This window comes from Staurois parvus, unplaced genomic scaffold (assembly GCF_062004578.1).
Source record: "Staurois parvus isolate SC_StPar_1 unplaced genomic scaffold, SC_StPar_1.0 ptg000562l, whole genome shotgun sequence".
Classification (NCBI taxonomy): Eukaryota; Metazoa; Chordata; class Amphibia; order Anura; family Ranidae; genus Staurois; species Staurois parvus.
The window spans coordinates 955,001-976,353 of NW_028318358.1; the positions used below are offsets into that span (position 1 = coordinate 955,001).

At 40.6% G+C, this 21,353-nt stretch overlaps 1 protein-coding gene across 1 annotated transcript in view; it reads left to right on the top strand.

Moving 5' to 3' along the window:
* The window catches only part of VDR (vitamin D receptor), a 205,275-nt gene that overhangs the window by 143,240 nt on the left and 40,682 nt on the right, over positions 1-21,353 (top strand). Inside the window, exon 4 of the mRNA XM_089691376.1 lies at positions 18,559-18,743. Coding sequence (XP_089547502.1) covers positions 18,559-18,743 — 185 coding nt within the window. The remainder of the gene's footprint in view (positions 1-18,558; positions 18,744-21,353) is intronic.

Sequence of the window (21,353 nt, forward strand, 5' to 3'; positions counted from 1 at the left end):
CTCACTACCACAGGTGCTGACAGTCCATTTCAATTATATACCCATAAACCCAAATTCAGTGGCATACCTAGCATAGTTGTAATCCAGGACAGATTATTGTTAACACACCTCCATACGCTCTTCTGTTTGTTACAGTTTTTTCAGTCAAAATAATTAATTAAATGAGTAATAATAAATGGATCAGGTAAACGTTTACCAGCAGGGTTACGGACAGAAATAAACACTTGACAGACATACTCTTTTAAAGGGGTATATGCGCCTTCTTCACAGTATGTGTATGTATTGTGGCAGAGTGAAGCCATGCCACTGTATAAAATGGTAGTGTAGGCCAGGTTTTGTAGGACACAAGCACACTAATGACACAGGTGTTTGCTTGCTTCTTAGGAGAGACAGAATTAGAGGTTGGTGCCCCAACCTTTCTGAGGTGGTCAGTGTGGTTTGAGGGCAGAGAGAAGTGCACGTCTGCACCATGCTGTCCAGAACAGGATGGACAGAGGCAGGAGCCTGTGAGAGATGGAGCAGTAGAAAGCTGCAGGAAAGTGACAGGAGACAGACTTGACAGAGGTACAGCATTTGTGGAAGAGCACTGGAATGTGTTTGATGGTCAGGAGGACAGAAGCTACCAAGTTTGATAAGTAACGCTGCAAAGAGAGCCAGGAGGCTGAATACTATATTTTGATGTCTTGATGGTGGAAACCACTTCAATGGGAAGATATACGCTTGTGAATTTTCTTTCAGTTTTGAATAAAAATGGGCAGAATAGCCCTGAAAAGACAGTGTTGGCATGGAGTAAACTCACTGTTTTGCACTACCAGTGAGGTACAAAACCCCCAAGTTGTCATAGTGTGTGTGTGTGTGTGTGTGTTTGTGTGTTTATTTAAGCTTTATATTTAGGGACATTATTTTGCTTAACCCATATCCTACAACAGTGACAGCGGCGGTGGGGGGTTACACACACTTCCTTTGAGCTAACTGTAAGCTTTCTAATTAAGTGATCTGGCAGCTGTATAGCCATGCCTGATCACATTCTTTGTGAGCACTGTTCAGTGCAGCAATACTCTGAGTCCAGGCCAGCTTCATGACACACTTTTAGTAGTTACCGTAGCTATCATTCATCCCACATACTGTAAGAAACAACATCTGCTACACAGTGGGTTTTTTTTTGTTCATTGCCTTTTTTCAAAATTTGGAGTACTGCTTTAATTGAATGCAGGCAATTTTTCTACAATAAAGCAGTGGTCTACTTTGCAAGAAACCTTTCTCTGAAATTAAGAATCAGCAGTGCCTGAGTGCTCCCAAGCAAAGTAACCCATAGCAAAAGAAAAATACAGTTTAGTAAACTTCTCTAGATGTAGAAAACCCCATTGGTTCAGTGCGTTTACATGCACAGAACTGCCTGTATAAATATTACATGTATCTGGATAACATACTAAATTCTGATCTACTTTTGTGGATTTCCAAACTTTTTTTTTTTTTGTTTTCTAGTTTTTTTTTTGTTTTTTTTTTACTATCTAATTAACAAACAGACCTTTACAATTGATTAGCAAGGAATATGAGCTAATTTTAAAGACTTTGCTGCCCTAAGCCACTTATAAAAAAAATCAATAGTTGATGTCTTTTAGAGGAAATTACAAGGCTTTACTCGTATCTTTCCCAATTGCATCAAGACCTCTAACAGATAATGGAAAGACAAAAAGCATGTAATTACAATGCTACTCTTTCTCCAGTTTAGTGAATGCATTTAGTAAAAAGATTAAGTGAGGTAAACTGGAAAACAAAGTGACAAACTGTCTGACCTGACTGCTCTTTCATTTGTGGTATAACAACTGCTACTGTTCTGTCTCTCCAATATAAGCATTGAAAGTGTGATATCTGTAACTTACAGTTGTGATGAGATAGCGATAACTCCAATGTTATTTGAATATCACAGGCAGTGACTCAATACAGAAGACATCTTGTAGATCTTGTTAAGTTTATTCCATAAACTAAGAGAATGAACATCTGATAGGTCAAAAGATCATAATGTGATCTACTTCATGACATGAGGCTAGAAGCTGCAATGCCTTACTAAGAAAAGGGTGGGCTATCAATACAGCATTAACTAAAGCAAAGGAAAGGGAGGAGCAGAGACAAAATATAGAGAACACTTAAAGGCATATGACAGTCATGTGAAACATGACAGCTACACAAGCCAGTTGTTAATGTAATGTTATTCAAATCAAACTTTATTTTTTAATTATGAAGTCAGCTATGCATTTTTAAAACGGTCTAATACAATCATTGAATATGTATAGTACAGAAACAGGTTCACCTGGAGGTTAGTGTGTGTGTTGAAGCCTAAGTACAGCCAACATCGCAAATAGATAAATCAGCACAAGGGACATACTTGCATGAGTCAATAGGATTTATCCCTTGTGCTGATTCTTCTATTAGTCAAAATCTTCCTCCTTTCTTTCCCTCTTCACTCTCTCCGCTGTATTCTTCTGGTGCAGCAGGGGTTAATAAAACCAGCAAACTGTACCAAACTGTCGTCAAGAAAACCTACATATGCCTGTCCTTATCGTCCAGCTCCTCCATTCAGTGAAGCATTACTACAGCTTTTATGGATGGAACGCAATCTATTAATGGAGAGGGCTGACCGATCAATCATTCGTCCGTCCGTTTTTGTAGATCTTGCTTCAGTCATAGAACTGTAGTATGACTTAATCTTCAAAGCAAAAACTCCTTCCCTTCAGTGCAAGACTGGGAAATCAAAATCTACCAAGGCCACCCCAAAAACTCTCTTCATAATGAAGAGTAGGGGACATCCATTATAGTTTGCCTTTCTCTGGGCCACAGACATTAAAGATCTTTTAGTACAATTGATGGTTTCAGAGGGGTACAAAATAGAGCTCAAAACTCTACCCCCTCATCGCTTTTACCTCTCAAAGCAACTGAAATCTTCTCAAGGCCAGTCCGATCTTCAGACCACCCTGATCCATATCTTTTCCCATGGAGTGGTCATTCCAATTGCTCTGGAAAACAGGTTAAATAGATTCTGTTGAAACCTGGTAACAAATCTTTCCAGCACCACACCCTTCATTTCCTTTGTTGGGAGTGCATAGCTAACAGTGACACCTTGCGAAAGGAGTCCAATGTATCCCCGAAATATAAGTGTGTTATGGTTTACTTTGCATATTTGTACACTGCTCTTGCAAAATTACCTCATTAAAGTGGTTCTGAAGGCTCTATAGAGGCTTTATTCAATGCTTTATTAAAACATAAAGACTTTATTCTATGAATGAAGGTAAAAAAGCTTCTGTGTGTAGCAGCCCCCCCAACACTTACCTCAGCCCCATCCTGATCCAGCGATGTTTATGAGAGCCTCGGTTCTTCAAAGACTCACTCCTGATTGGTTGAGGCAGCGGGATCCATTGGCTCCTGCTGCTGTCAATGGCAGTCAGTGAGCCAATCAGGAGAGGGAGGGGGTGGGGCTGAGCCACGGCTCTGTGTGTGAATAGACATGCAGAGCCTTGGCTCGGGATCGTGCCTGCTCAGGTGCCCCCATAGCAAGCTGTGGGGACACCCAACAGGAAGGAGGGGCAAAGGAGTGTCAGCAGGAAACCCGAGAAGAGAAGGTACTGGACTGCTCTGTGCAAAACCACTGCACAGAGCAAGTAAGTATGACGTGTTATTTAAAAAAACAAAAAAACAACTTTAGTATCCCTTTAAAATCCTGAGCCTATATCAATCACCAGGAGGTACCAAGAGTCAAGCAGCTTTAATGGAAGCAAGCCTGATCATCTCATTTGCAGAGAAACACTGTCTTACCCTCTACTGTTCACATCCCAAGAGTGGAATATTGGAAGGCAGATTACCTCAGCGATCACCACCTGGTGGACCAAGGGGATTGGACCCTTCATCTTGACATCTTCAGTCTTCTATGTCAGAAAAGAGAAGGTTCAGATGTTGACATCTTGGTCTTCAGGTACAAAAAGTTAACCGTGTCTGTAGCCAGAACTAAGGGGATCAGGGCATCAGTTGATCTGATCATTCCCTGGACCCTGTTCCAGTTCACATATGCCTTTCTGCCAGTGCAAAGTTTGCCTAATTTGCTCCACAAAATAGAGCAAGAAATGGGTGGTTCTCATTGCATCAAGCTGACCCAAGAGGACCTGGTACACAGACATACTCTGAAATCTGGGAAACGATATATGGCCTTTTCCAAACAGGCCAGACCTTCTGTCTTAGGGCCCTCTGTTCTACCTTGCTTTTCACTCACCAGCTTTAATGGCATAGCTGTTTGAGATCCAGGTCTTTTAAGAAGAGATGTCGCTAATTCTGGCTCTACGATAGAAAAATATACTATTGTATCTGGAAATCCTTCTTTGCTTGATATGAATAAAATGATTTCTCTGTTCTTCACATTCTGGATTTCCAACAATTGAGTTTTGACCAGATCTTGGCCTTAAGTATTCTTAAGGGACAGGTTTTGGCCTTGTCCGTTTTGTTCAAGGAACACCTGTCTTCATTTCCCCTTAAAAACAGAAAACTTTTTTCAAAGTATTTCTTTAATTACACCCCACTTCCAGTACTCTTCTTTCCTTTGAACCCATCAGAGAACATACTTTGAATGATCTTTCATGCAAAGTGGCTAACATGTCTGGCATACAGGACTCTTGAACCAGCAGGTCTCTTGTAAGGAGCCATTTCTGATCTGTCACAAAGAAAATGTAGTCTTGCATGCAAAACATTCTGTATATGTTGGTATCTAGCTTTCACCCTAGTAAAAACATAGTCCATCCCTCTTTCTGTCCTGCTCCCATGCACACCAAAGAGATTGCTCTTCCTTGTCTGGATGTTGTTAGAGCTATCAGAGTTTATCTAAAAGTCACAACTTTAATAAGAACAACACTTTCTTTTTGTCTTCTCATCAGGGTCCACAAAGGACATCCTTCTTCAAAATCCACTATTAGCAGGTGGATAAGACAACTCATTGCAAGAGCTGAGATTACACTGTAAAGGATAAGATAACTCCTTCTAACACACAGCCTCTGTTGCCCAAATTTGCAATTCCATCACCTGGAAGGTTTATACCTTCTCCAGGTTCTATCAGGTGGAGTTCCAAGCCTCTGCGGATGCAGCTTTTGTCCACATGATTCTTGCAAAAGTACTCTGAGTTGGGTCTGTTGACCATTGCTATTGTTGGGCTTGTTGGAACAGTACTGTTTGCCTTGTTGTTACCCACCCTTCTTATTCATTGCTTAGGGTTATTTCGGGGGTCTTTGAAAATCCAGTCTGTGTCCTGTGCTAAATGATTAATGACTTACCTGAAAAATTCCTTATCTTATAGTACACTACAGGACACAGGTCATCCTCCCCTTTGTTCCCATGTAACTCTGCATTGCGTGCTAAAAAACTGACATCTTATGGAGTGGGGTAGGATTATATGATCCAAGCTCATCAACTAATGATATGTCTTTTTTTTTTTTTTCTTATGGAAACCACTCCTTCTTTTAGCTCTTTCTATTAAGGTTTTAGTGGATTTTGATCAAGACTCATAGCAAACCACTTCAGAGCAGTTCATTGTTTATTTTCAACCATTCATGGGTTCTGTTTTCAGGTGTGAGTTTGTCTAGGTCTTCTTCCATGGAGGCCACTTTCATTTAGATAGCCGTGGATGTTGCAATTTGATATTGCTGTACTTTCATCTTGGAGGTCAACTAGGATCTGTTTTGAAGTTTTCCTTCCATTTTTGCTCTACCTTCCAAATTGTCCTTCTGTTCAATCTGGAGCCTATTTTCCTCTTGCAGCCACATCTAGGGAGTTCGGCCAAGGTCCCATGGACTTTAAACTTCTAGAAATATTAGCAACTGTGACCACAGGAACAGGAAGCTCTTAGGTGATTAGATTTTGTAACCTTTACCAAGCTTGTCTATTACCTACTTGTTTTCTTCTTTAGACAACTCTGTTTTCTTTCTTTTGTTTATATATTGTATACTATGTACACATAAAGATAGTGATAATTAAAGTGAACAGTCTGCTTGGAATATCACTGAAATTCAGTCTTTTGTCCTCTAAGGGGTACCAATAATTATGCCTATTCTATCTCTAGGAACTTTGGAATAAGGAAAGTTGGATGCCATGTAGCTTCAGTCAGTTTCAACTTAATTTCATGGCAAACTGGGATTATTTTCAATTGCAGCTATCCAGTGTAGCCAAACTCAGCCTGGCCTGGTGCAGATGTGGGGTGGGGGGCAGACCTGCTGCACCAGGCTCCAGTTTATACTCTACTAATGGTTTTGATTGTGTTCTGCTTGTAGTGCATCTACAAATGGACCCGGCATCTGCAGTCTAGAATCATGTTATCCCTTGCCCCTACAGCATATCCTTGAGTCTTCTGAGTCTTTTTTAGCTCCATTAGGTGTGTATGGTTAGAGGCTACAATCCTAATCCCTGCCTTCCCCTGAGGTCTCTGTATCTGATATTCCCTCAGTGTGGACGGCCTCTAATCCATTACCCTCTGAGATTCTGCCTGATTCTGAGTTGCTACAGTCTTTACTTAATGAACTTGCCTCTGAAGAGTCAAAGGGTTCTGCTATTACTCCTAAATAAAGAGACCGTTCAATTTCTTATTGATGCTGTGCACACCCTCTGAAGCTAGAGGATCAGCCTCTTGATTGTACTAGTGCTGTGCTGAGTCTTGAGTCCTTTCGAACTGATAAGATGACAAAGCCTTTCCAATTAAATCCACTGTTCAAAGTCTTCCTTTTTGGATATTGGAAACACTTTGACAAGATATTTGTTTCCCCCTAGTGCTTATTAGCCTTATTTAAAAAATGCTCAACTCCAGGCGGAAGTGTTCTTTCAAGATCTACAACTCCCTGGATTGTCTGAAGCAGTGCGGGTGGCCCTTAATGCAGATGTAACTGTATCAGAAGTGCTTCAAGCTATCAAATCTTTATGGTCCACTGTGGCCCCGGGTCCTGATGGCTTTTCAGGTCTTTATTATAAGAAATTTGCAACCCTGCTGGCGCCCTTTTTGGCTGGTTATTTTAATGAATTGCGACAGGGTTCTTTGCCTTCTCTGGACACGCTTAGAGCTCATATCTCAATGATTCCTAAGACAATGGATGACATTCAGGAACCGCAAGCCTTTCGGCCCATTTCTCCTCTTAATGAGGATCTGAAGATACTGGGCAAGATTCTCAGTCTTCGTATCAATAAATATTTGCGGAGTCTGGTCCACAGGGACCAAGTGGGATTTGTTCCTGAGAGGCAAGCGGATGATAATGTTTGTAAAAAGTTGTTCATCTTATACACCTACAACAACGCAAAATTCCTGGATTTCTATTGTCTTTAGATACAGTGAAGGAAATATGTATTTGATCCCCTGCTGATTTTGAATGTTTGCCCACTCAGAAAGAAATAATCAGTCTAAAAATAAAATGGTAGGTGTATTGTAACACTGGGAGACAGAATAGCAACAAAAAATTTAAAAGAAATGCATTTCTAACAAATTTTACACTGATTTGCATGTTCATGAGGAAAATAAGTATTTGATTCCCTTCACAAAACATGACTTAGTACTTGTTGGCAAATCCCTTGTTGGCAATCATAGAGGTCAGATATTTCCTGTAGTTGGCCATCAGGTTTGCACACATCTCAGGAGGGATTTTGGCCCACTCCTCTTGGCAGATCCTCTTCAAGTCATTAAGATTTGGTGGCTGACGTTTGGAAACTTGAACTTTCATCTCCCTCCACAGATTTTCAATCGGATTAAGGTCTGGAGACTGGCTAGGCCACTCCAGGACCTTAATGTGCTGCTTCTTGAGCCATTCCTTTCTTGCCTTGGCTGTGTGTTTTGAGTCATTGTCATGCTGCAACACCCAACCACAACCCATTTTCAATGCCCTGGCTGAGGGAAGAAGGTTCTCACCCAAGATTTGACGGTACATTGCCCTGTCCATCGTCCCTTTGATGCGGTGCAGTTGTCCTGTCCCCTTAGCAGAAAAAAACCCCAAAGCAGAATGTTTCCAGCACCATGTTTGACAGTTGGGATGGTGTTCTTGGGGTCATAGGCAGCATTCCTCCTCCTCCAAACACGGTGAGTTGAGTTGATGCCAAAGAGCTTGATGTTGGTCTCATCTGATCACAACACTTTAAACCAGTCCTCCTCTGCATCATTCAGATGTTCAGTGGCAAACTTCAGATGGGCCTGGACATGTGGTTTCTTGAGCAGAGGGACCTTGCGGGCACTGCAGGATTTCAATCCTTCTGGCGTAGTGTGTTACCAATTGTTTTCTTTTTGACTGTGGTCCCAGCTGTCTGGAAATCAGTGACAAGATACTGACGTGTAGTTCTGGGATGATTCCTCACTGTTCTCATGATCATTGACACTCCATGAGGTGAGATCTTGCATGGTGCACCAGACCTGGGGAGACTGACAGTTGTTTTGTGTTTTTTCCATTTGTGAATGATTGCACCAAATGTCACCTTCTCACCAAGCTGCTTGGCGATAGTTTGGTAGCCCAGTTCAGCCTTGTGTAGGTCTACAATTTTGTCCCTGACATCCTTGGACAGCTCTTTGTAATGGTGGAGAGTTTGGAATCTGATTGTGTGATTGCTCCTGTGGACAGGTGTCTTTTATACAGGTAACAAAATGAAATTAGCAGCACTCCCTTTAAGAGACTGCTTCTAATCTCAGCTTGTTACCTGTATGAAAGACACCTGGTAGCCAGAAATCCTGCTGAATGATAGGGGATCAAATACGTATTTCCCTCATGAACATGCAAATCCGTGCATAATTTGTTAGACATGCATTTCTTTTGAATTGTTTGCTGCTATTCTGTCTCTCAGTGTTACAATACACCTACCTATTCGATTTTTAGACTGATCATTTCTTTGCGAGTGGGCAAACATTCAAAACCAGCAGGGAATCAAATTCTTATTTCCTTCACTGTATATACAAATCTTTTGATTCCCTATCCTGGGAATATCTGCGGTTTGTGCTGTCCTGTTGGGGCTTTGGGGATTCTATCCTTCCTTGGATCCAGGCCTTGTATTCTTCCCCCTTGGCTTCGGTTAAGTATGCGGGGTATTTCTTAGATCCCTTTCCCATTAGGCAAGGGACAAGACAGGGATGCCCCTTGTCTCCGGCGCTCTTTGTCCTTGCGCTTGAGCCACTGGCTTTGGCACTCCGGGCAGGTTGTAATATATTGGGTGTCCTTTATGCGGGACAGGAATTTAAGTCAAACCTTTTTGCGGAAAATTCCCTCTTGACTCTCACGAATCCATTGACGACGCTCCCAAACTTACAACGGGTCTCCGTATTAATTTGGACAAGACAGTTGCTCTCAATATCACTTTGGCCTCAGATTTGGTTTCACGCCTGCAATCCCACTTCCCTTACAAATAGGCTTCCTCTTCCCTGGAATACTTGGGCATTCGCCTGACCCCCACTTGTGGCTCTTTGTTTACTGCAAATTATTATCCATTGCTTTTGTCCACAAAAATGTTCAGCTTAAGTTCCTGTTACGCATAAGGGACACCCAATATATTACTGTGTCCCTCCCAGTGCGGGTTTTCTTCTCCTTTTCTCTGGTTACTTCAGGCGAGGATTATGCGATTTATGTGGGCTGACAGACAGCTCATAGTCTCCAGAAACACGCTTTTTACCCATAGACTGAAGGGAGGTCTTAGGGTGCCTAATGCAGCTAAGTATTACTAAGCAAGCCAGATTGCCCCCCCTGTCTATGTTGTACGCTTCCTCTGACGTTTTTCTCTGGGTTTTTTGGAACTGCCTAACTGTGCCCCCGTTGCGACATTGACGTTTTATGGCTCCCCCCGGCCCAATGCCTGAGGACATTGAGTCACATTTTTCTCTATGGCCTACGAGTGTGGGATTCAGTACACTACTGTAGTGGCTTGATGTCGTCCTTTCTGCCCTTGCTCCCGATTATCAATAATCCTCTTTTTCCGCCAGGTTCTGATCAGCCAGGGGCTTTCTCTTGGCGGTTAACCAGTGGTTTTCTTCTGGAATCACAGGATATCCCTCAAGCAGAATTTCTTTGTTACCTTCAATTGTGGCACTGGTTGACCTCACTGCGTAGCACTTCCGCCTTTCCATATAGCCTTGGAACAGCTTTGCCAACAGCGTCCGGGCGCCCCGGGTCTTGTTTCCCTACTCTCTGCATCCTTGAATAGGTACCCAATGTGTAATTCTCTATCCTATTATATCCAAGGGGATGGTCGTGGATCTGGAGGACTGGAATAAGGCCTGGTTGTTTGTAGCTAAATGTTCATTTAATACGGCCACACTGGAGGCAGCATAAAAAGTACTGTTTCATTGGTATTGGGTCCCGGCTCGTATAGCTCAGGCGAACCCTGCCTATTTTGATCACTGCTTTTGGGGTTGTGGCCATTGTGGATCTGTGTTGCATATATGGTGGTCTTGTCCGAGACTGCTTCATTTTTGGTCTCGTGTCTTTGGCCTTCTCTCCATACGCTGAGAGGCTCGGTATGCTTTGCTTCATTGTCCCATACCAGGCCTGTTGGCTCATCAGCAGAAGTTGGCTTCCTATCTGCTTCTGTCGGCCACTATAACAATTGCCCAAGCATGGAAGTGTCCGTCTGTCCATTTCCAGGGGGTGCGGGACAGTATGACCGCTCTGATACTCAATGAACAGATGTCGAGTATCCGTAATGACTCCCAACTAACATTTTTGAAGATATGGGAGCCGTGGTTGACATATGCTTTTCCCCTGGCTAGTCTGGGTTTATGACGCTGTATGGTAAATGTGGTCCTGGATCCTTGCTTTGGGTCTTGTTTTCTTCTTCCTTCTTTACTTTTTTTTCCTCTTTCTTTTCTGTTTGATTACATGAGGCGATAAATACTTGCCTTTGGCTGGAAATTTTTGTTGGTGTTATATTACTGTTTCTGTATTTTATGTGCTATTGATAGCCCCTATGTGGGCACGCCTCTTGCATTGTTGGAGTTACAATACTAATTTCTTTATTTTTATGTACCATTGATATCCCCTGCATGGGCGTGTCTTTTGCTCTAATCCTTCTTGTTAAATTGTTTACAAAAGTTAATAAAAACCATTGAAATACAAAAAATGCTCAACTCCTACTGTAGATCCAGCAGTGTTCTGCCTTAACAAAGCAACCAACATACCTATGGAGGATGCGCTTGTCCTTTAGGACTCAAAGGATAAACTGTTGGAAGTCCTCTCTAGAGAACCATTCTGGCTGGCAGGCCATGCTTTTCACTCCATCTTGGCTGTGACCTTGCTTTGCCAAACCCTGACTGACTGGTTAAAGTCCCTTAAAAGGAATCTTCCCCATATTACTTTTAATGCCTTGGTTAAAGAATATTTGGAGCAAAGTGTTGTAGCCTAAAGCTACTGTTGTAACAGGCTGCTGGAGGTGTCCCATCTCATCTCCAGCAAAGATCTCGTGTCTACACACTTGCGGAGGACATTTTAGTTAAAGTGCTGAACTGCAAAGCTCGCATCCAAGAAGGATTAGAGAAATGTTCCTTTGGATCTATTTTAGATACCATTACCAAGGATGCTGTTGGTGACAAAAGTACTTGTCTTCCTCAGCAGAAGACCGTAAGGAACGACTGCAAAAATATTCTCCCTCTTTATCTATTTATAAAGGCCTTTGTTTCTACATTCTTGCACTTTCCACATCCAAATTCCCCCAAGCCCTGGCTCAAAGTCCATCAAGTCCTTAGGCAAACCTTTCTACTTTTTAGAGTGGAGGGATGTTTGTTAACCTTTGAGGTTAAACAGCTTGCATATCATACTCCTGAGTGCAGGAGGTGGTCTTCAAGAGCCATAAGCTGGAGTTTCCTCTCTGCCACCTTCTCTTTTTCTAATTGCCATCCTTTTCCGTGTCACCACACAGATTAGCAGCCCTCCATAGAGCTCAGATCTTCTGGATCAAAGTGTTATTGTTTGAGTTCCTGTGGCAGAAGGGTTCCAGAGGTGTTACTCCAATCTGTTCACCGTTCCCATTCCCAAAGGGGGCATTCACCACATTCTGGAGTTCAAAGCTCTGAATATCTTTATTTGAGCTCAGAAATTCTGCATGGACTTCACCAGGGAGACTGTGGCTTCTGTGAACATTAAGGACATGTTCCTACATGTCTCCTTTTTTCCAGCTAAGCAGCATTTCCTTTACTTTGCTGTACAGTTCCTGCATTACCAGTTCACGTCCCTACCCTTGGCCTCTCACCTGCATGTTGGGTGTTCACGAAGGTGCTGACTTCAGTACTCTGAGATACTCTTGCAACCTCCTGCTTCAGGAATAGGACTTGTTGGACTTTGTGGTTTTGACTGTCCAGACTCTAAAACAGTTCCGTTAGTTCCTGAACCTTCAGACATTGTTGCTGGAACTAACTCCTCAATTTAAGTTTCTTGGCCAAGTCCTGGACACCATGCAGGCCAAAGTGTGGAGAGACTTAAGAGACCTTCCAATCTGAGGAGTTTTCTGACTCTCCTCTTTTGCATGAGAGCCTTGGGTCTCATGGTAGCCACCTTGGTCATCAGAGGAGTCTCAACTCCCGATTGACGTCTTGGAGCTTCAAGGGATTTGACTGGCTTGGCAAAAATGGAGCATTCTGCTAGAGGATCATTTGATCTGGCTGCAGATGGACAATACCATTGCAGTGGCATATATTAACCATCTTGCTGCAGAAAGAGCAGTAGAGTGGATCCTATAGTAAGCAGAACATCATGTTCCAGCCTTTTGTACTGTGGACAATTGGCAGGCAGACTTTCTCAGTCAGCAATGTGTAGACCCAGGCGAATTGTTCATACACTCGAAGGTGTTCCAAAGGCTATGTCCCAGATGGTGGATGTGAACCTCTAGGTTCAACAACAAACTGGAGAGGTTTGTCACCAGGTACAAGGGTCCTCTACTAGAAGCAGTAGATATGCTTGTGATTCAGTACACCCTGATCTTTGCCTTTCCTCCGCTGGAATTTCTTGTGTACTTCACACAGTTGAAATAAAGGGCATTTGGGTGATTCTCATTGCTCTGGACTGGCCCACGTGGATGTGGTTTGTTGTCCTGGTAAGACTCTTGGAAGATTCTCCTTTTGGCTTTATCAGATTTTCCAGATATTCTGTCTCAAAAAACATTTTACCATCCTGCTTCATTGTCACTGGCTTTAATGACATTGTTATTGAAGCCCAGGTTCTGACAGGCATGGGCATTTCAGACACTGAGATTGCTGCAGTGTTAAAAGCTAGTCTACTTGGCCTCACATCACTCAAAGCAAGCTTCAAAATTGCAGTAGCTGGGTTCACTGCTACCAATTGACCTTACTTTTCTTCCTGACAGACTCCTGAACTGGCATAGTTTGTTTGGGCACCTTTGGGACTTCCACATATGATTACATCTCCTCCAGCAACAAAATGCTTTTAATCATTTCTGCAAATTCCTCCTTTCTTAAACACCCCATCTTATAGTCACTCTGATTGCAAAGACCACAGAACTTTGCACAGATCAGAAAATATGAAGCGCTGTCTCTTTACAGACATTTACTCCCTTCTATAGGCTCTCCTCACTTGCTTCACAAGATATGCTTTTTAAGTCACAGAATATCCAGTTAAAACAGCATTTACCTCTCAGAGGGAGATTCCAGTTATGCCCAATGTATATCTCCACCATATGTTGGAATTAGCTTTAAATATGGATCTTTCAAGAGCTCAATCCTTTTGCCAACTTGCATTTTAAGGGCTTTTCTTGCCCACTTTTATTAAAAGAAATGTTCTTGTACATGTGGTTTCCCACACAAGGGTTCTTGCCAACAGAAAGAACACAAAATAAGGCTTTCATCCTCCTGGCTCTAATTGCCCAGCATGGGCTATGCAGGCTCCCTACCTGTTCAAACAACATCTCACTGTGCCTCCCAGTGATCCACTCACTTTTCCTCAGACAACTGGTCTGGTTAAAGTGCCTGCACTTGATTCATACTTAACTTACAAGATGGGGTTGATTTACTAAAGGCAAATACACTGTGCACAGTTGTACTCTACAAGGGAATTATCACCAGAGCTTTGTGAATGTGGGCAAGCTTCACTTTGTAAAGAATACCCTATTGGGTGCAAGAAAAAAAAAAAAACATTTTTGCTTGCACATGATTGGGTGATGTAAATCATCAGAGCCTCACCACATTCACTAAACACTAAAAGTGCACAGTGTATTTGCCTTCAGCAGATCAACCGTAAGATGCATTAGATCACTTGACTTGATGGCATGTTTGAAATTGTTGCCTGTTTATTGTTACTTTTAATACAGATACAGTTAGAAGGTTGATGGAAATTTATTGTAGTAAAAATACATTTTTTGTAAAGTGAATAAGACATTGATTTATGCTACGTGGATGCTATGTATGATTCAGTTTATTTATATTCGCTCATCTACACTCAATGTGTGTGTGGCTGGCCATTGAAAAACCTCGTGTTTGTTTCTGTCCAGTTCACTTCACCCCAGACATGGATAATCCTATTTTGACACTAACTATTCATACAAACTTTTTGCTTCTTACATTCCAAGTCACTTCACACTAATCATAGATAACCCTGCCTTCCTTCCAGCCATTCATATAGTGTGGCTTTTTCAGTGGCCTTTGTGGAACACCTCTGACAGTAACAAAATTCTCGGGTACACGCCAGTAAAAACGAGCGTCCAGTTTATTTGAAACAATATGGTCCACCTGTGAAACTTTCATCTTGACACTTTAAATGGTCACTTTCTGTCTGTAGCCCAAAGTGTCCTTGAATATTTTCCCACCAGTCTTGGGAGAAATAAAGCTCCAGACACCGAAGTGTGCAAGCTAAATCTCTGAAAGTTTAATGCATGACAAGAACTGTTATACAGAACTCAGTAGGTATTGCTTAATCTTAGGATGACCAATGAAACATTCCATTCTTATCAATATAGTTACCTGAAGAACAGAAACTGCAAATAGCTGAGGGATACCATATAAGGTGGTTCCGTTTACAGTGAAATTACACTAGTCTCAAAAAACGAGAGAGAAGTTACAAGCGAAACTAACTGTTCACACATCTCCGAATGGAGGCATTATACAAAATGGATGCCAGTTAATAAGCCGTATTTCCTTACAGTTCCTCTCTTTTATCACATAGTGACAGCACATCAAGTTTCACAGTTGTTTCCAATATAAATCCGGGTTCTTTAAAAACTTGTTACAAATGCACATGCAAAGTTTAGCAACAACATAGAATATGAATATTATTGAAAAAAAAACAAAATCGACATGCCTACTTTCTTAAACCATCCAAGAAAATCTCCAACACTTCCCAACCCTTTGAAAGGGTTCCAGCCATCTTCGGGTATGGATCGAGCTTGAACTTGTAAAGCATTTACCTGGGCTCTATGATTCTCAATGACTTCATAGTGGTCTGGGATCTCAGCAGATGTGTTATGTATCCATGTACAACACTCATGGTCAGTAGTAGACTCTCACAGCCCGTTAATGCTGCACCCATTTGTTCTATTTTCATTTCATTCATGAGCACCTGTTTCCTCAATACAACATTCAAAAGACATTCAAAAGAACACCTGTAGTTATGTTCCCTATGTTGTGTTTTTTTCATCTATTCTTAGTGATATTTGTTTGTACAAAGTTACTATCCTCTGGTACCTTCCCAGTGACAATATGTTTAGACTTGCTACAAAATTCCTTCCTTCATTTGATTTGTTGCCTAAATGAAAACACCATTCAGGTTCCATCATAACTCCCAACACCCCAAAATTAGGCCTTGTAGTAACATTTCTAAGTATGATACTCAGATTTCCAATAAACATTGATGTCACATTTTCTGGTGCAGTATAGAAAAGAATGTTCACAGTTTCAGGGTGGAGCATACTGCAAACCAAAGAACTCTCGATTCCTGAGAGCTTGGCATACCTATACTTAAATTTCAATAGTGACATATTTTCAGTAAACAATCTTTTCTGCTCTTTTTTATTCAGTGTCATTCACAGTCTCACTGTTGTGGCCAAAGATTGGAGGCAGTTCTTCTGGGTGATAATTGCAGTGGCTAGCTCAGTAAACCACTGAAAAAGTTATCACTTAGAGACAACCGATCAAAAGAAAATTCTTCCAGGCCATCTCTGGATGAAGCAGCATCTTGAAGATTGGAGGGTGTTTATAGGTCTGTCTCTTTTCCTTGTTCCGTCTGTTGCTTCTGGTTTTCTGGTGCCTCCGGGATCCTCTTTACACTAGAAGCATGTATCCAGATGTTGGAATCAGCAGTCAGAAATGCAGTTCACGTCACAGCTGTCACTATGGTGGGTTCCCCGTACGACGGATCTGCGGTCCTGTCTTTGAAGTTCTTTAACCACTAACCGATCTCCTGGCTTGTACGGGTGGGTTGGATTATCTGTGGGGGAAAAAGAAAACGAGAGAGAGACATCACTGTATACACCTTTCGACACCCTAATCAATTCCTGGACATATATTTCCTGGATTAATTCTAAATTACCCGGCATAACTACCAAAGGACCTTTTGCCCATAAAAATTTCAAAAAGGAAAATTTGGTGACTTTATTAGGTCACCTCCTCCCACACCTTTCTCCTTCAGCCATACACGAGTGGCTGCCCGGGTTCCAGGATCAACTAGAACATATATTGTAGGCACCTTTGTCCAGTCAAACCTTGAGTCCATGTTATATCCCAAAATTTAATTCCGTCAATTATTAATTTCATATCCTGCTGTGAGCACTGTCTGCCTCATGTAACTCTTCTTCTCCTCTTCCTCCTCCCCCCCATCTACCCTTGCCTTCTCCCTTTCTGTACTATCAGGACTCTGTATATTTTCTGCCTGAACTACAGGAGATTGTAATGGTCTGTCTGCCCTTGGAAATCTGAGGGAAAAAAAATCATCCTTTTTTTTTTTTTTGCAACATCACTTAGCACTTTACGTGGAAGCTTTGGATATTTTACCTTGGACCTGACCCATGTTGACGCAAAACAGCTGTTAGGCAAAGCAGTAAATTATTACAGTGTTAGCACTTATTCTCTGAAGCAGAGAGGCTGTAACCCCAATAAAGCCTTCTCGACAGTTCAGGAGTTTAACACTTAAAAGTATGGACACTTGTAATATCCCTATTCTGTAATAAAATTACTACTTAGCAGTTTCTTAACGTATAGCAAATAAGCACTTAAAATGGCAAAAATAAATGAGGACTGCTGTGAATTCACAATATTATACTTGCCTAGGCAATTTTTCCTCAGAGGCTCTCAAGCCTTTGAAATCCCTTTTGAGGTCCAACCTCAAAGAATTCCCGTGAGATCCAACAATCTCAAACAGTAACTTTGGCTACTATCACTGGGTCTCAAACGGGGGCAATCCAGGTAGAACTAACACATATAGCTCAGCTTACCTGTCCGGCCACATCTTTTATCCCACTCAATGACAAATTGAAAAGAACAATTTCTGTCAGTAGCCCAAAATGTTCTCATATTTTCCCACCAGGCCTGGGAGAAATAAAGCTCCAGGCACCAAAGTGTGCAAGCTAAATCTCTGAAAGTTTTATGCATGACAAGAAATGTTATACAGAACTCAGTAGGCCTTGATTAATCTTAGGATGACCAATGAAACATTCCATTCTTATCAATATAATTACGTGAAGAAGAGAAACTGCAAATAGCTGAGGCATACCATATAAGGTGGTTCTGTTTACAGTGAAATGAAACTATTCTCAGAAAACAAAAGAGAGGTTACAAGCAAAACTAACTGTTCACACATCTCCGAATGGATGCATTATACAAAATGGGTGTTAGTTAATAAGCTATATTTCCTTACAACGTCCAAGCTGTCTATAGAGTGTAGAGATAGAAACAACATTTCTGATTAGGTGGTCCCTATACCTTGTAGAGGTCCACAGATATTGTCCTTTAGTACCATACAGATGTTGGAGGGGTCATAGCAAAAAGGAACGACTCACACTGGGTTGGGGATTCACATTCAAAAAAGACATGTATGCATTTATTTTTCAGCGAATCAGCTGTGACAGAATTGGTGCGTAAACTGTGGCAAAAATTGTAACTAAAAAAAAAGCTTGAGTCAATTAATAACATATACAGCATGAAGCTTTGTCTTAAAGTGAAGTGGCTGTATACCTAGTTGCTTAATCATCATTGATGTACGCGGATATTGTTGATGTGGGTTCAGCACATTTTAGTAATATTTGATTAATTCTGTGTTTTGACACAGTTGTATAAAGGTAAATATTCATTTATCATGAAACTGTAAGACTTTATTCCACGTAGATTAAAAAAAAACAAAATATTGTCTGCATCTGCTCTGCTGTAAAACATTTGGAGAACCTGCATTGGTGCCCTTCTAGACTATTGTACCATCATGACTGCCTATTCTATAGAAAAGTTTTTGTTCAACCCAGAGTTCTTTTTTTAAACTTACCATTTTCAAGTATATGTCATTGATTGCTAGTTATTTCACAAGCTTATCCTAGGATGGTTTGGTGTTCTCAGAAACCAACAAGATTCACATAAGACTTTTTTTCATGCAGTTATCCTCACAGATGAAGAGGTCCAAAGAAAGAGGGACATGATAACGAAACGTAAAGAAGAGGAAGCACTGCGAGAGTCTCAAAGACCCAAAATGTCAGAAGAACAACAAAATATTATTGACATACTCTTGGAAGCTCATAGGAAGACCTTTGACACAACATACTCAGACTTCACGCAATTCAGGGTAATTTAATTTTTTCATCCTCTTAAAAGCAAAAACAGTCTATTACCTTGTGCTCTGCCAAATAAAAGTTATTTGACTATTTATATTATAATAGACAGTTTAGAAAAGAAACCAGTGTGTCATCGTGTGTGTGTGTGTTGCATCCACGTTTGGGTCAAGGTAGGTTATGATTAAAGCTGTTCACTTTAAGATTTTTGCAAATGACAAAGGAGAACTCTTTTCATCAGGAGGAAAAAGAAAAAGTTTAACTTCTCCATACAGAAAAACTTAAGTAAAAACTGTGACTAGACTAGGTGCTAGTTTTAGCCAACTCCGTAGATGATTTTTAAATATGTTGGATGCATTTCTAAAGACACAGAATAGTTGTCTAAGTCGATTAAGCTCAGTGTGGTGAAATGCTTTAGTGGCTGCTTTCTGGGTGGGGTCTACAGCTGTGGCTATTGCTGGAGTAAACCTTAACCTTTTTGACTTTTTTGGTGTGCAGCTGCTTTTTGCAGTATGCTTGGAGCGACAACAGCTCCTTTTCAGCCTGCACCTGAATTCTGAGAGATGGAGGGATTGCACACCTCTAGCAAAGGATAGCTGTATGCTGCCAAAAAAACTTAACAGAATTTACAAATAATTGTTAATTATAAGTAATAACTGTAGATTGCTGACCCAGGCAATATTTGATAGCATTAAAGAGGTCAGAAAGGAGTCTTCTTGTAATTTGGACCACATTTTATAAATAATTTTTGCCTTACAGTAAGGTTCTGTGAATGCAGGTTTTCAGTTTATATCCATATTGTTTTTTCTGTTGGGTGAAGTTGATGGTCATGTGTCCTTCTTTTTTTTTTTTTTTCTTTTTTTTTTTTAATAACCTGATCAACCATGTAAATCTGAGGGAACATCTTGTCAAGACTTTGCAAGTGAGTTTAGGTTTCACTTATGTGAGAGTCAGCACAACACAAAGCCTGTGTTTACATGCACTTTCTATTGTGATCAGTTTGGTCAGGTGCTCCATGTTATAGTCTGTGAAGTTTATCCCCATTGACTTTTATAAGACTGTATCCAGAGGTGGCTCTTATATTGAAAGATAGTCTATCAGGAACCAATTTGCAAGCACAGCCAGTAGACTTAGGTGATTAGCTATACCTGATTGACTTTACAAGTCAGTTGTAGGAGGGGGGTGATCCTTTTTCTAACTCAGTGATTCTGTTTTTAAATTTTTTAACCACTTGCCCTCTGGAAGATTTACCCCCCTTCCTGACCATGTAATGCTGTACCCCAATAAATGTATGTCCTTTTTTCACACAAATAGAGCTTTATTTTGGTGGTATTAGATCACCTCTGGGTTTTTTATTTTTTGCGCTGTAAAAAAAAGACCGAAAATGTTGAAAAAAATGATATTTTCTCATTTCTGTTATAAAGCACATCCAATAAACTCACATTTCATTATAAATTCAGGCCAAGATGTATTTTGCTACATGTCTTTGGTAAAAAAAAATCCCAATAAGTGTATATTGGTTGTGTGAAAATTATAGCGTCTGCAAACTATGGTATAGATACTGGAATTTACGCCATTTAACTAACAATTGCACAGTCATGTAATGCTGTACATAAATTAAATGCATGTCCTTTTTTCACACAAATAGAACTTTCTTTTGGTGGTATTTGATCACCTCCGGGTTTTTTTATTTTTTTGTGCGATAAACAAGAAAGACCAAACATATTGAAAGAAACTATATTTTCTAATTTCTAGATGTTGGAATTTACGCCATTTTTGCTATACGGTGCTGCACTAGTTTAACTGACAATTGTGCAGTCATGCAATTCTGTACATAAATGATATGTCTTTTTTTTCACACAAATAGAGCTTTCTTTTGGTGGTATTTGATCACCTCCAGCTTTTTATTTTTTGCGCTATAAACAAAAAAAGATTGAAAATTCTGAAAACAAACAATTTTTTCTCATTTCTGTAATGAACAATATCCAATAAACTCAAATTTCGTCATACATTTAGGCCAAAATGTATTTTGCTACATGTCTTTGATAAAAAAAAATCCAATTAACTATATTAAGTGGTTTGTGTGAACGTTATAGCATCTACAAACTATGATATAGATACTGGAATTTACACGGCTTTTACTTTCTGACTGCCTATCACATTTCTTGAGTGCTAAAAAGCCAGGGCAGTACAAACACCCCAAAATGACCCCTTTTTGGAAAGTAGACACCCTAAGTTATCTGCTGAGAGGCATGTTGAGTCCATGGATGATTTTTTTTTTCAACAAGCTTTTGGAAAATGACAAAAAAATAATAATTATTTTTATTTTCTTTTTACACAAAGTTGTCATTTAAATTATATATTGCTCACACATGCCATGGATACATGTGGAATAAATACATGCTGCTACTTCTACCAAGTATGGCGATACCACGTGTGAGACTTTTTGGGAGCCTAGCTTACCGGAGCCCGTAATCCAACAACTACTTTAAAAGCCTGAAGGTGCGCAACTTCCTCATTTCCTCATTTCACTTCCTGACTACCTATAACAGGTACAACACTACCAGGATAGCATCAACTTTCCCCAAAATTACCCCTTTTTGGAAAGTAGACACGCCAAGTAA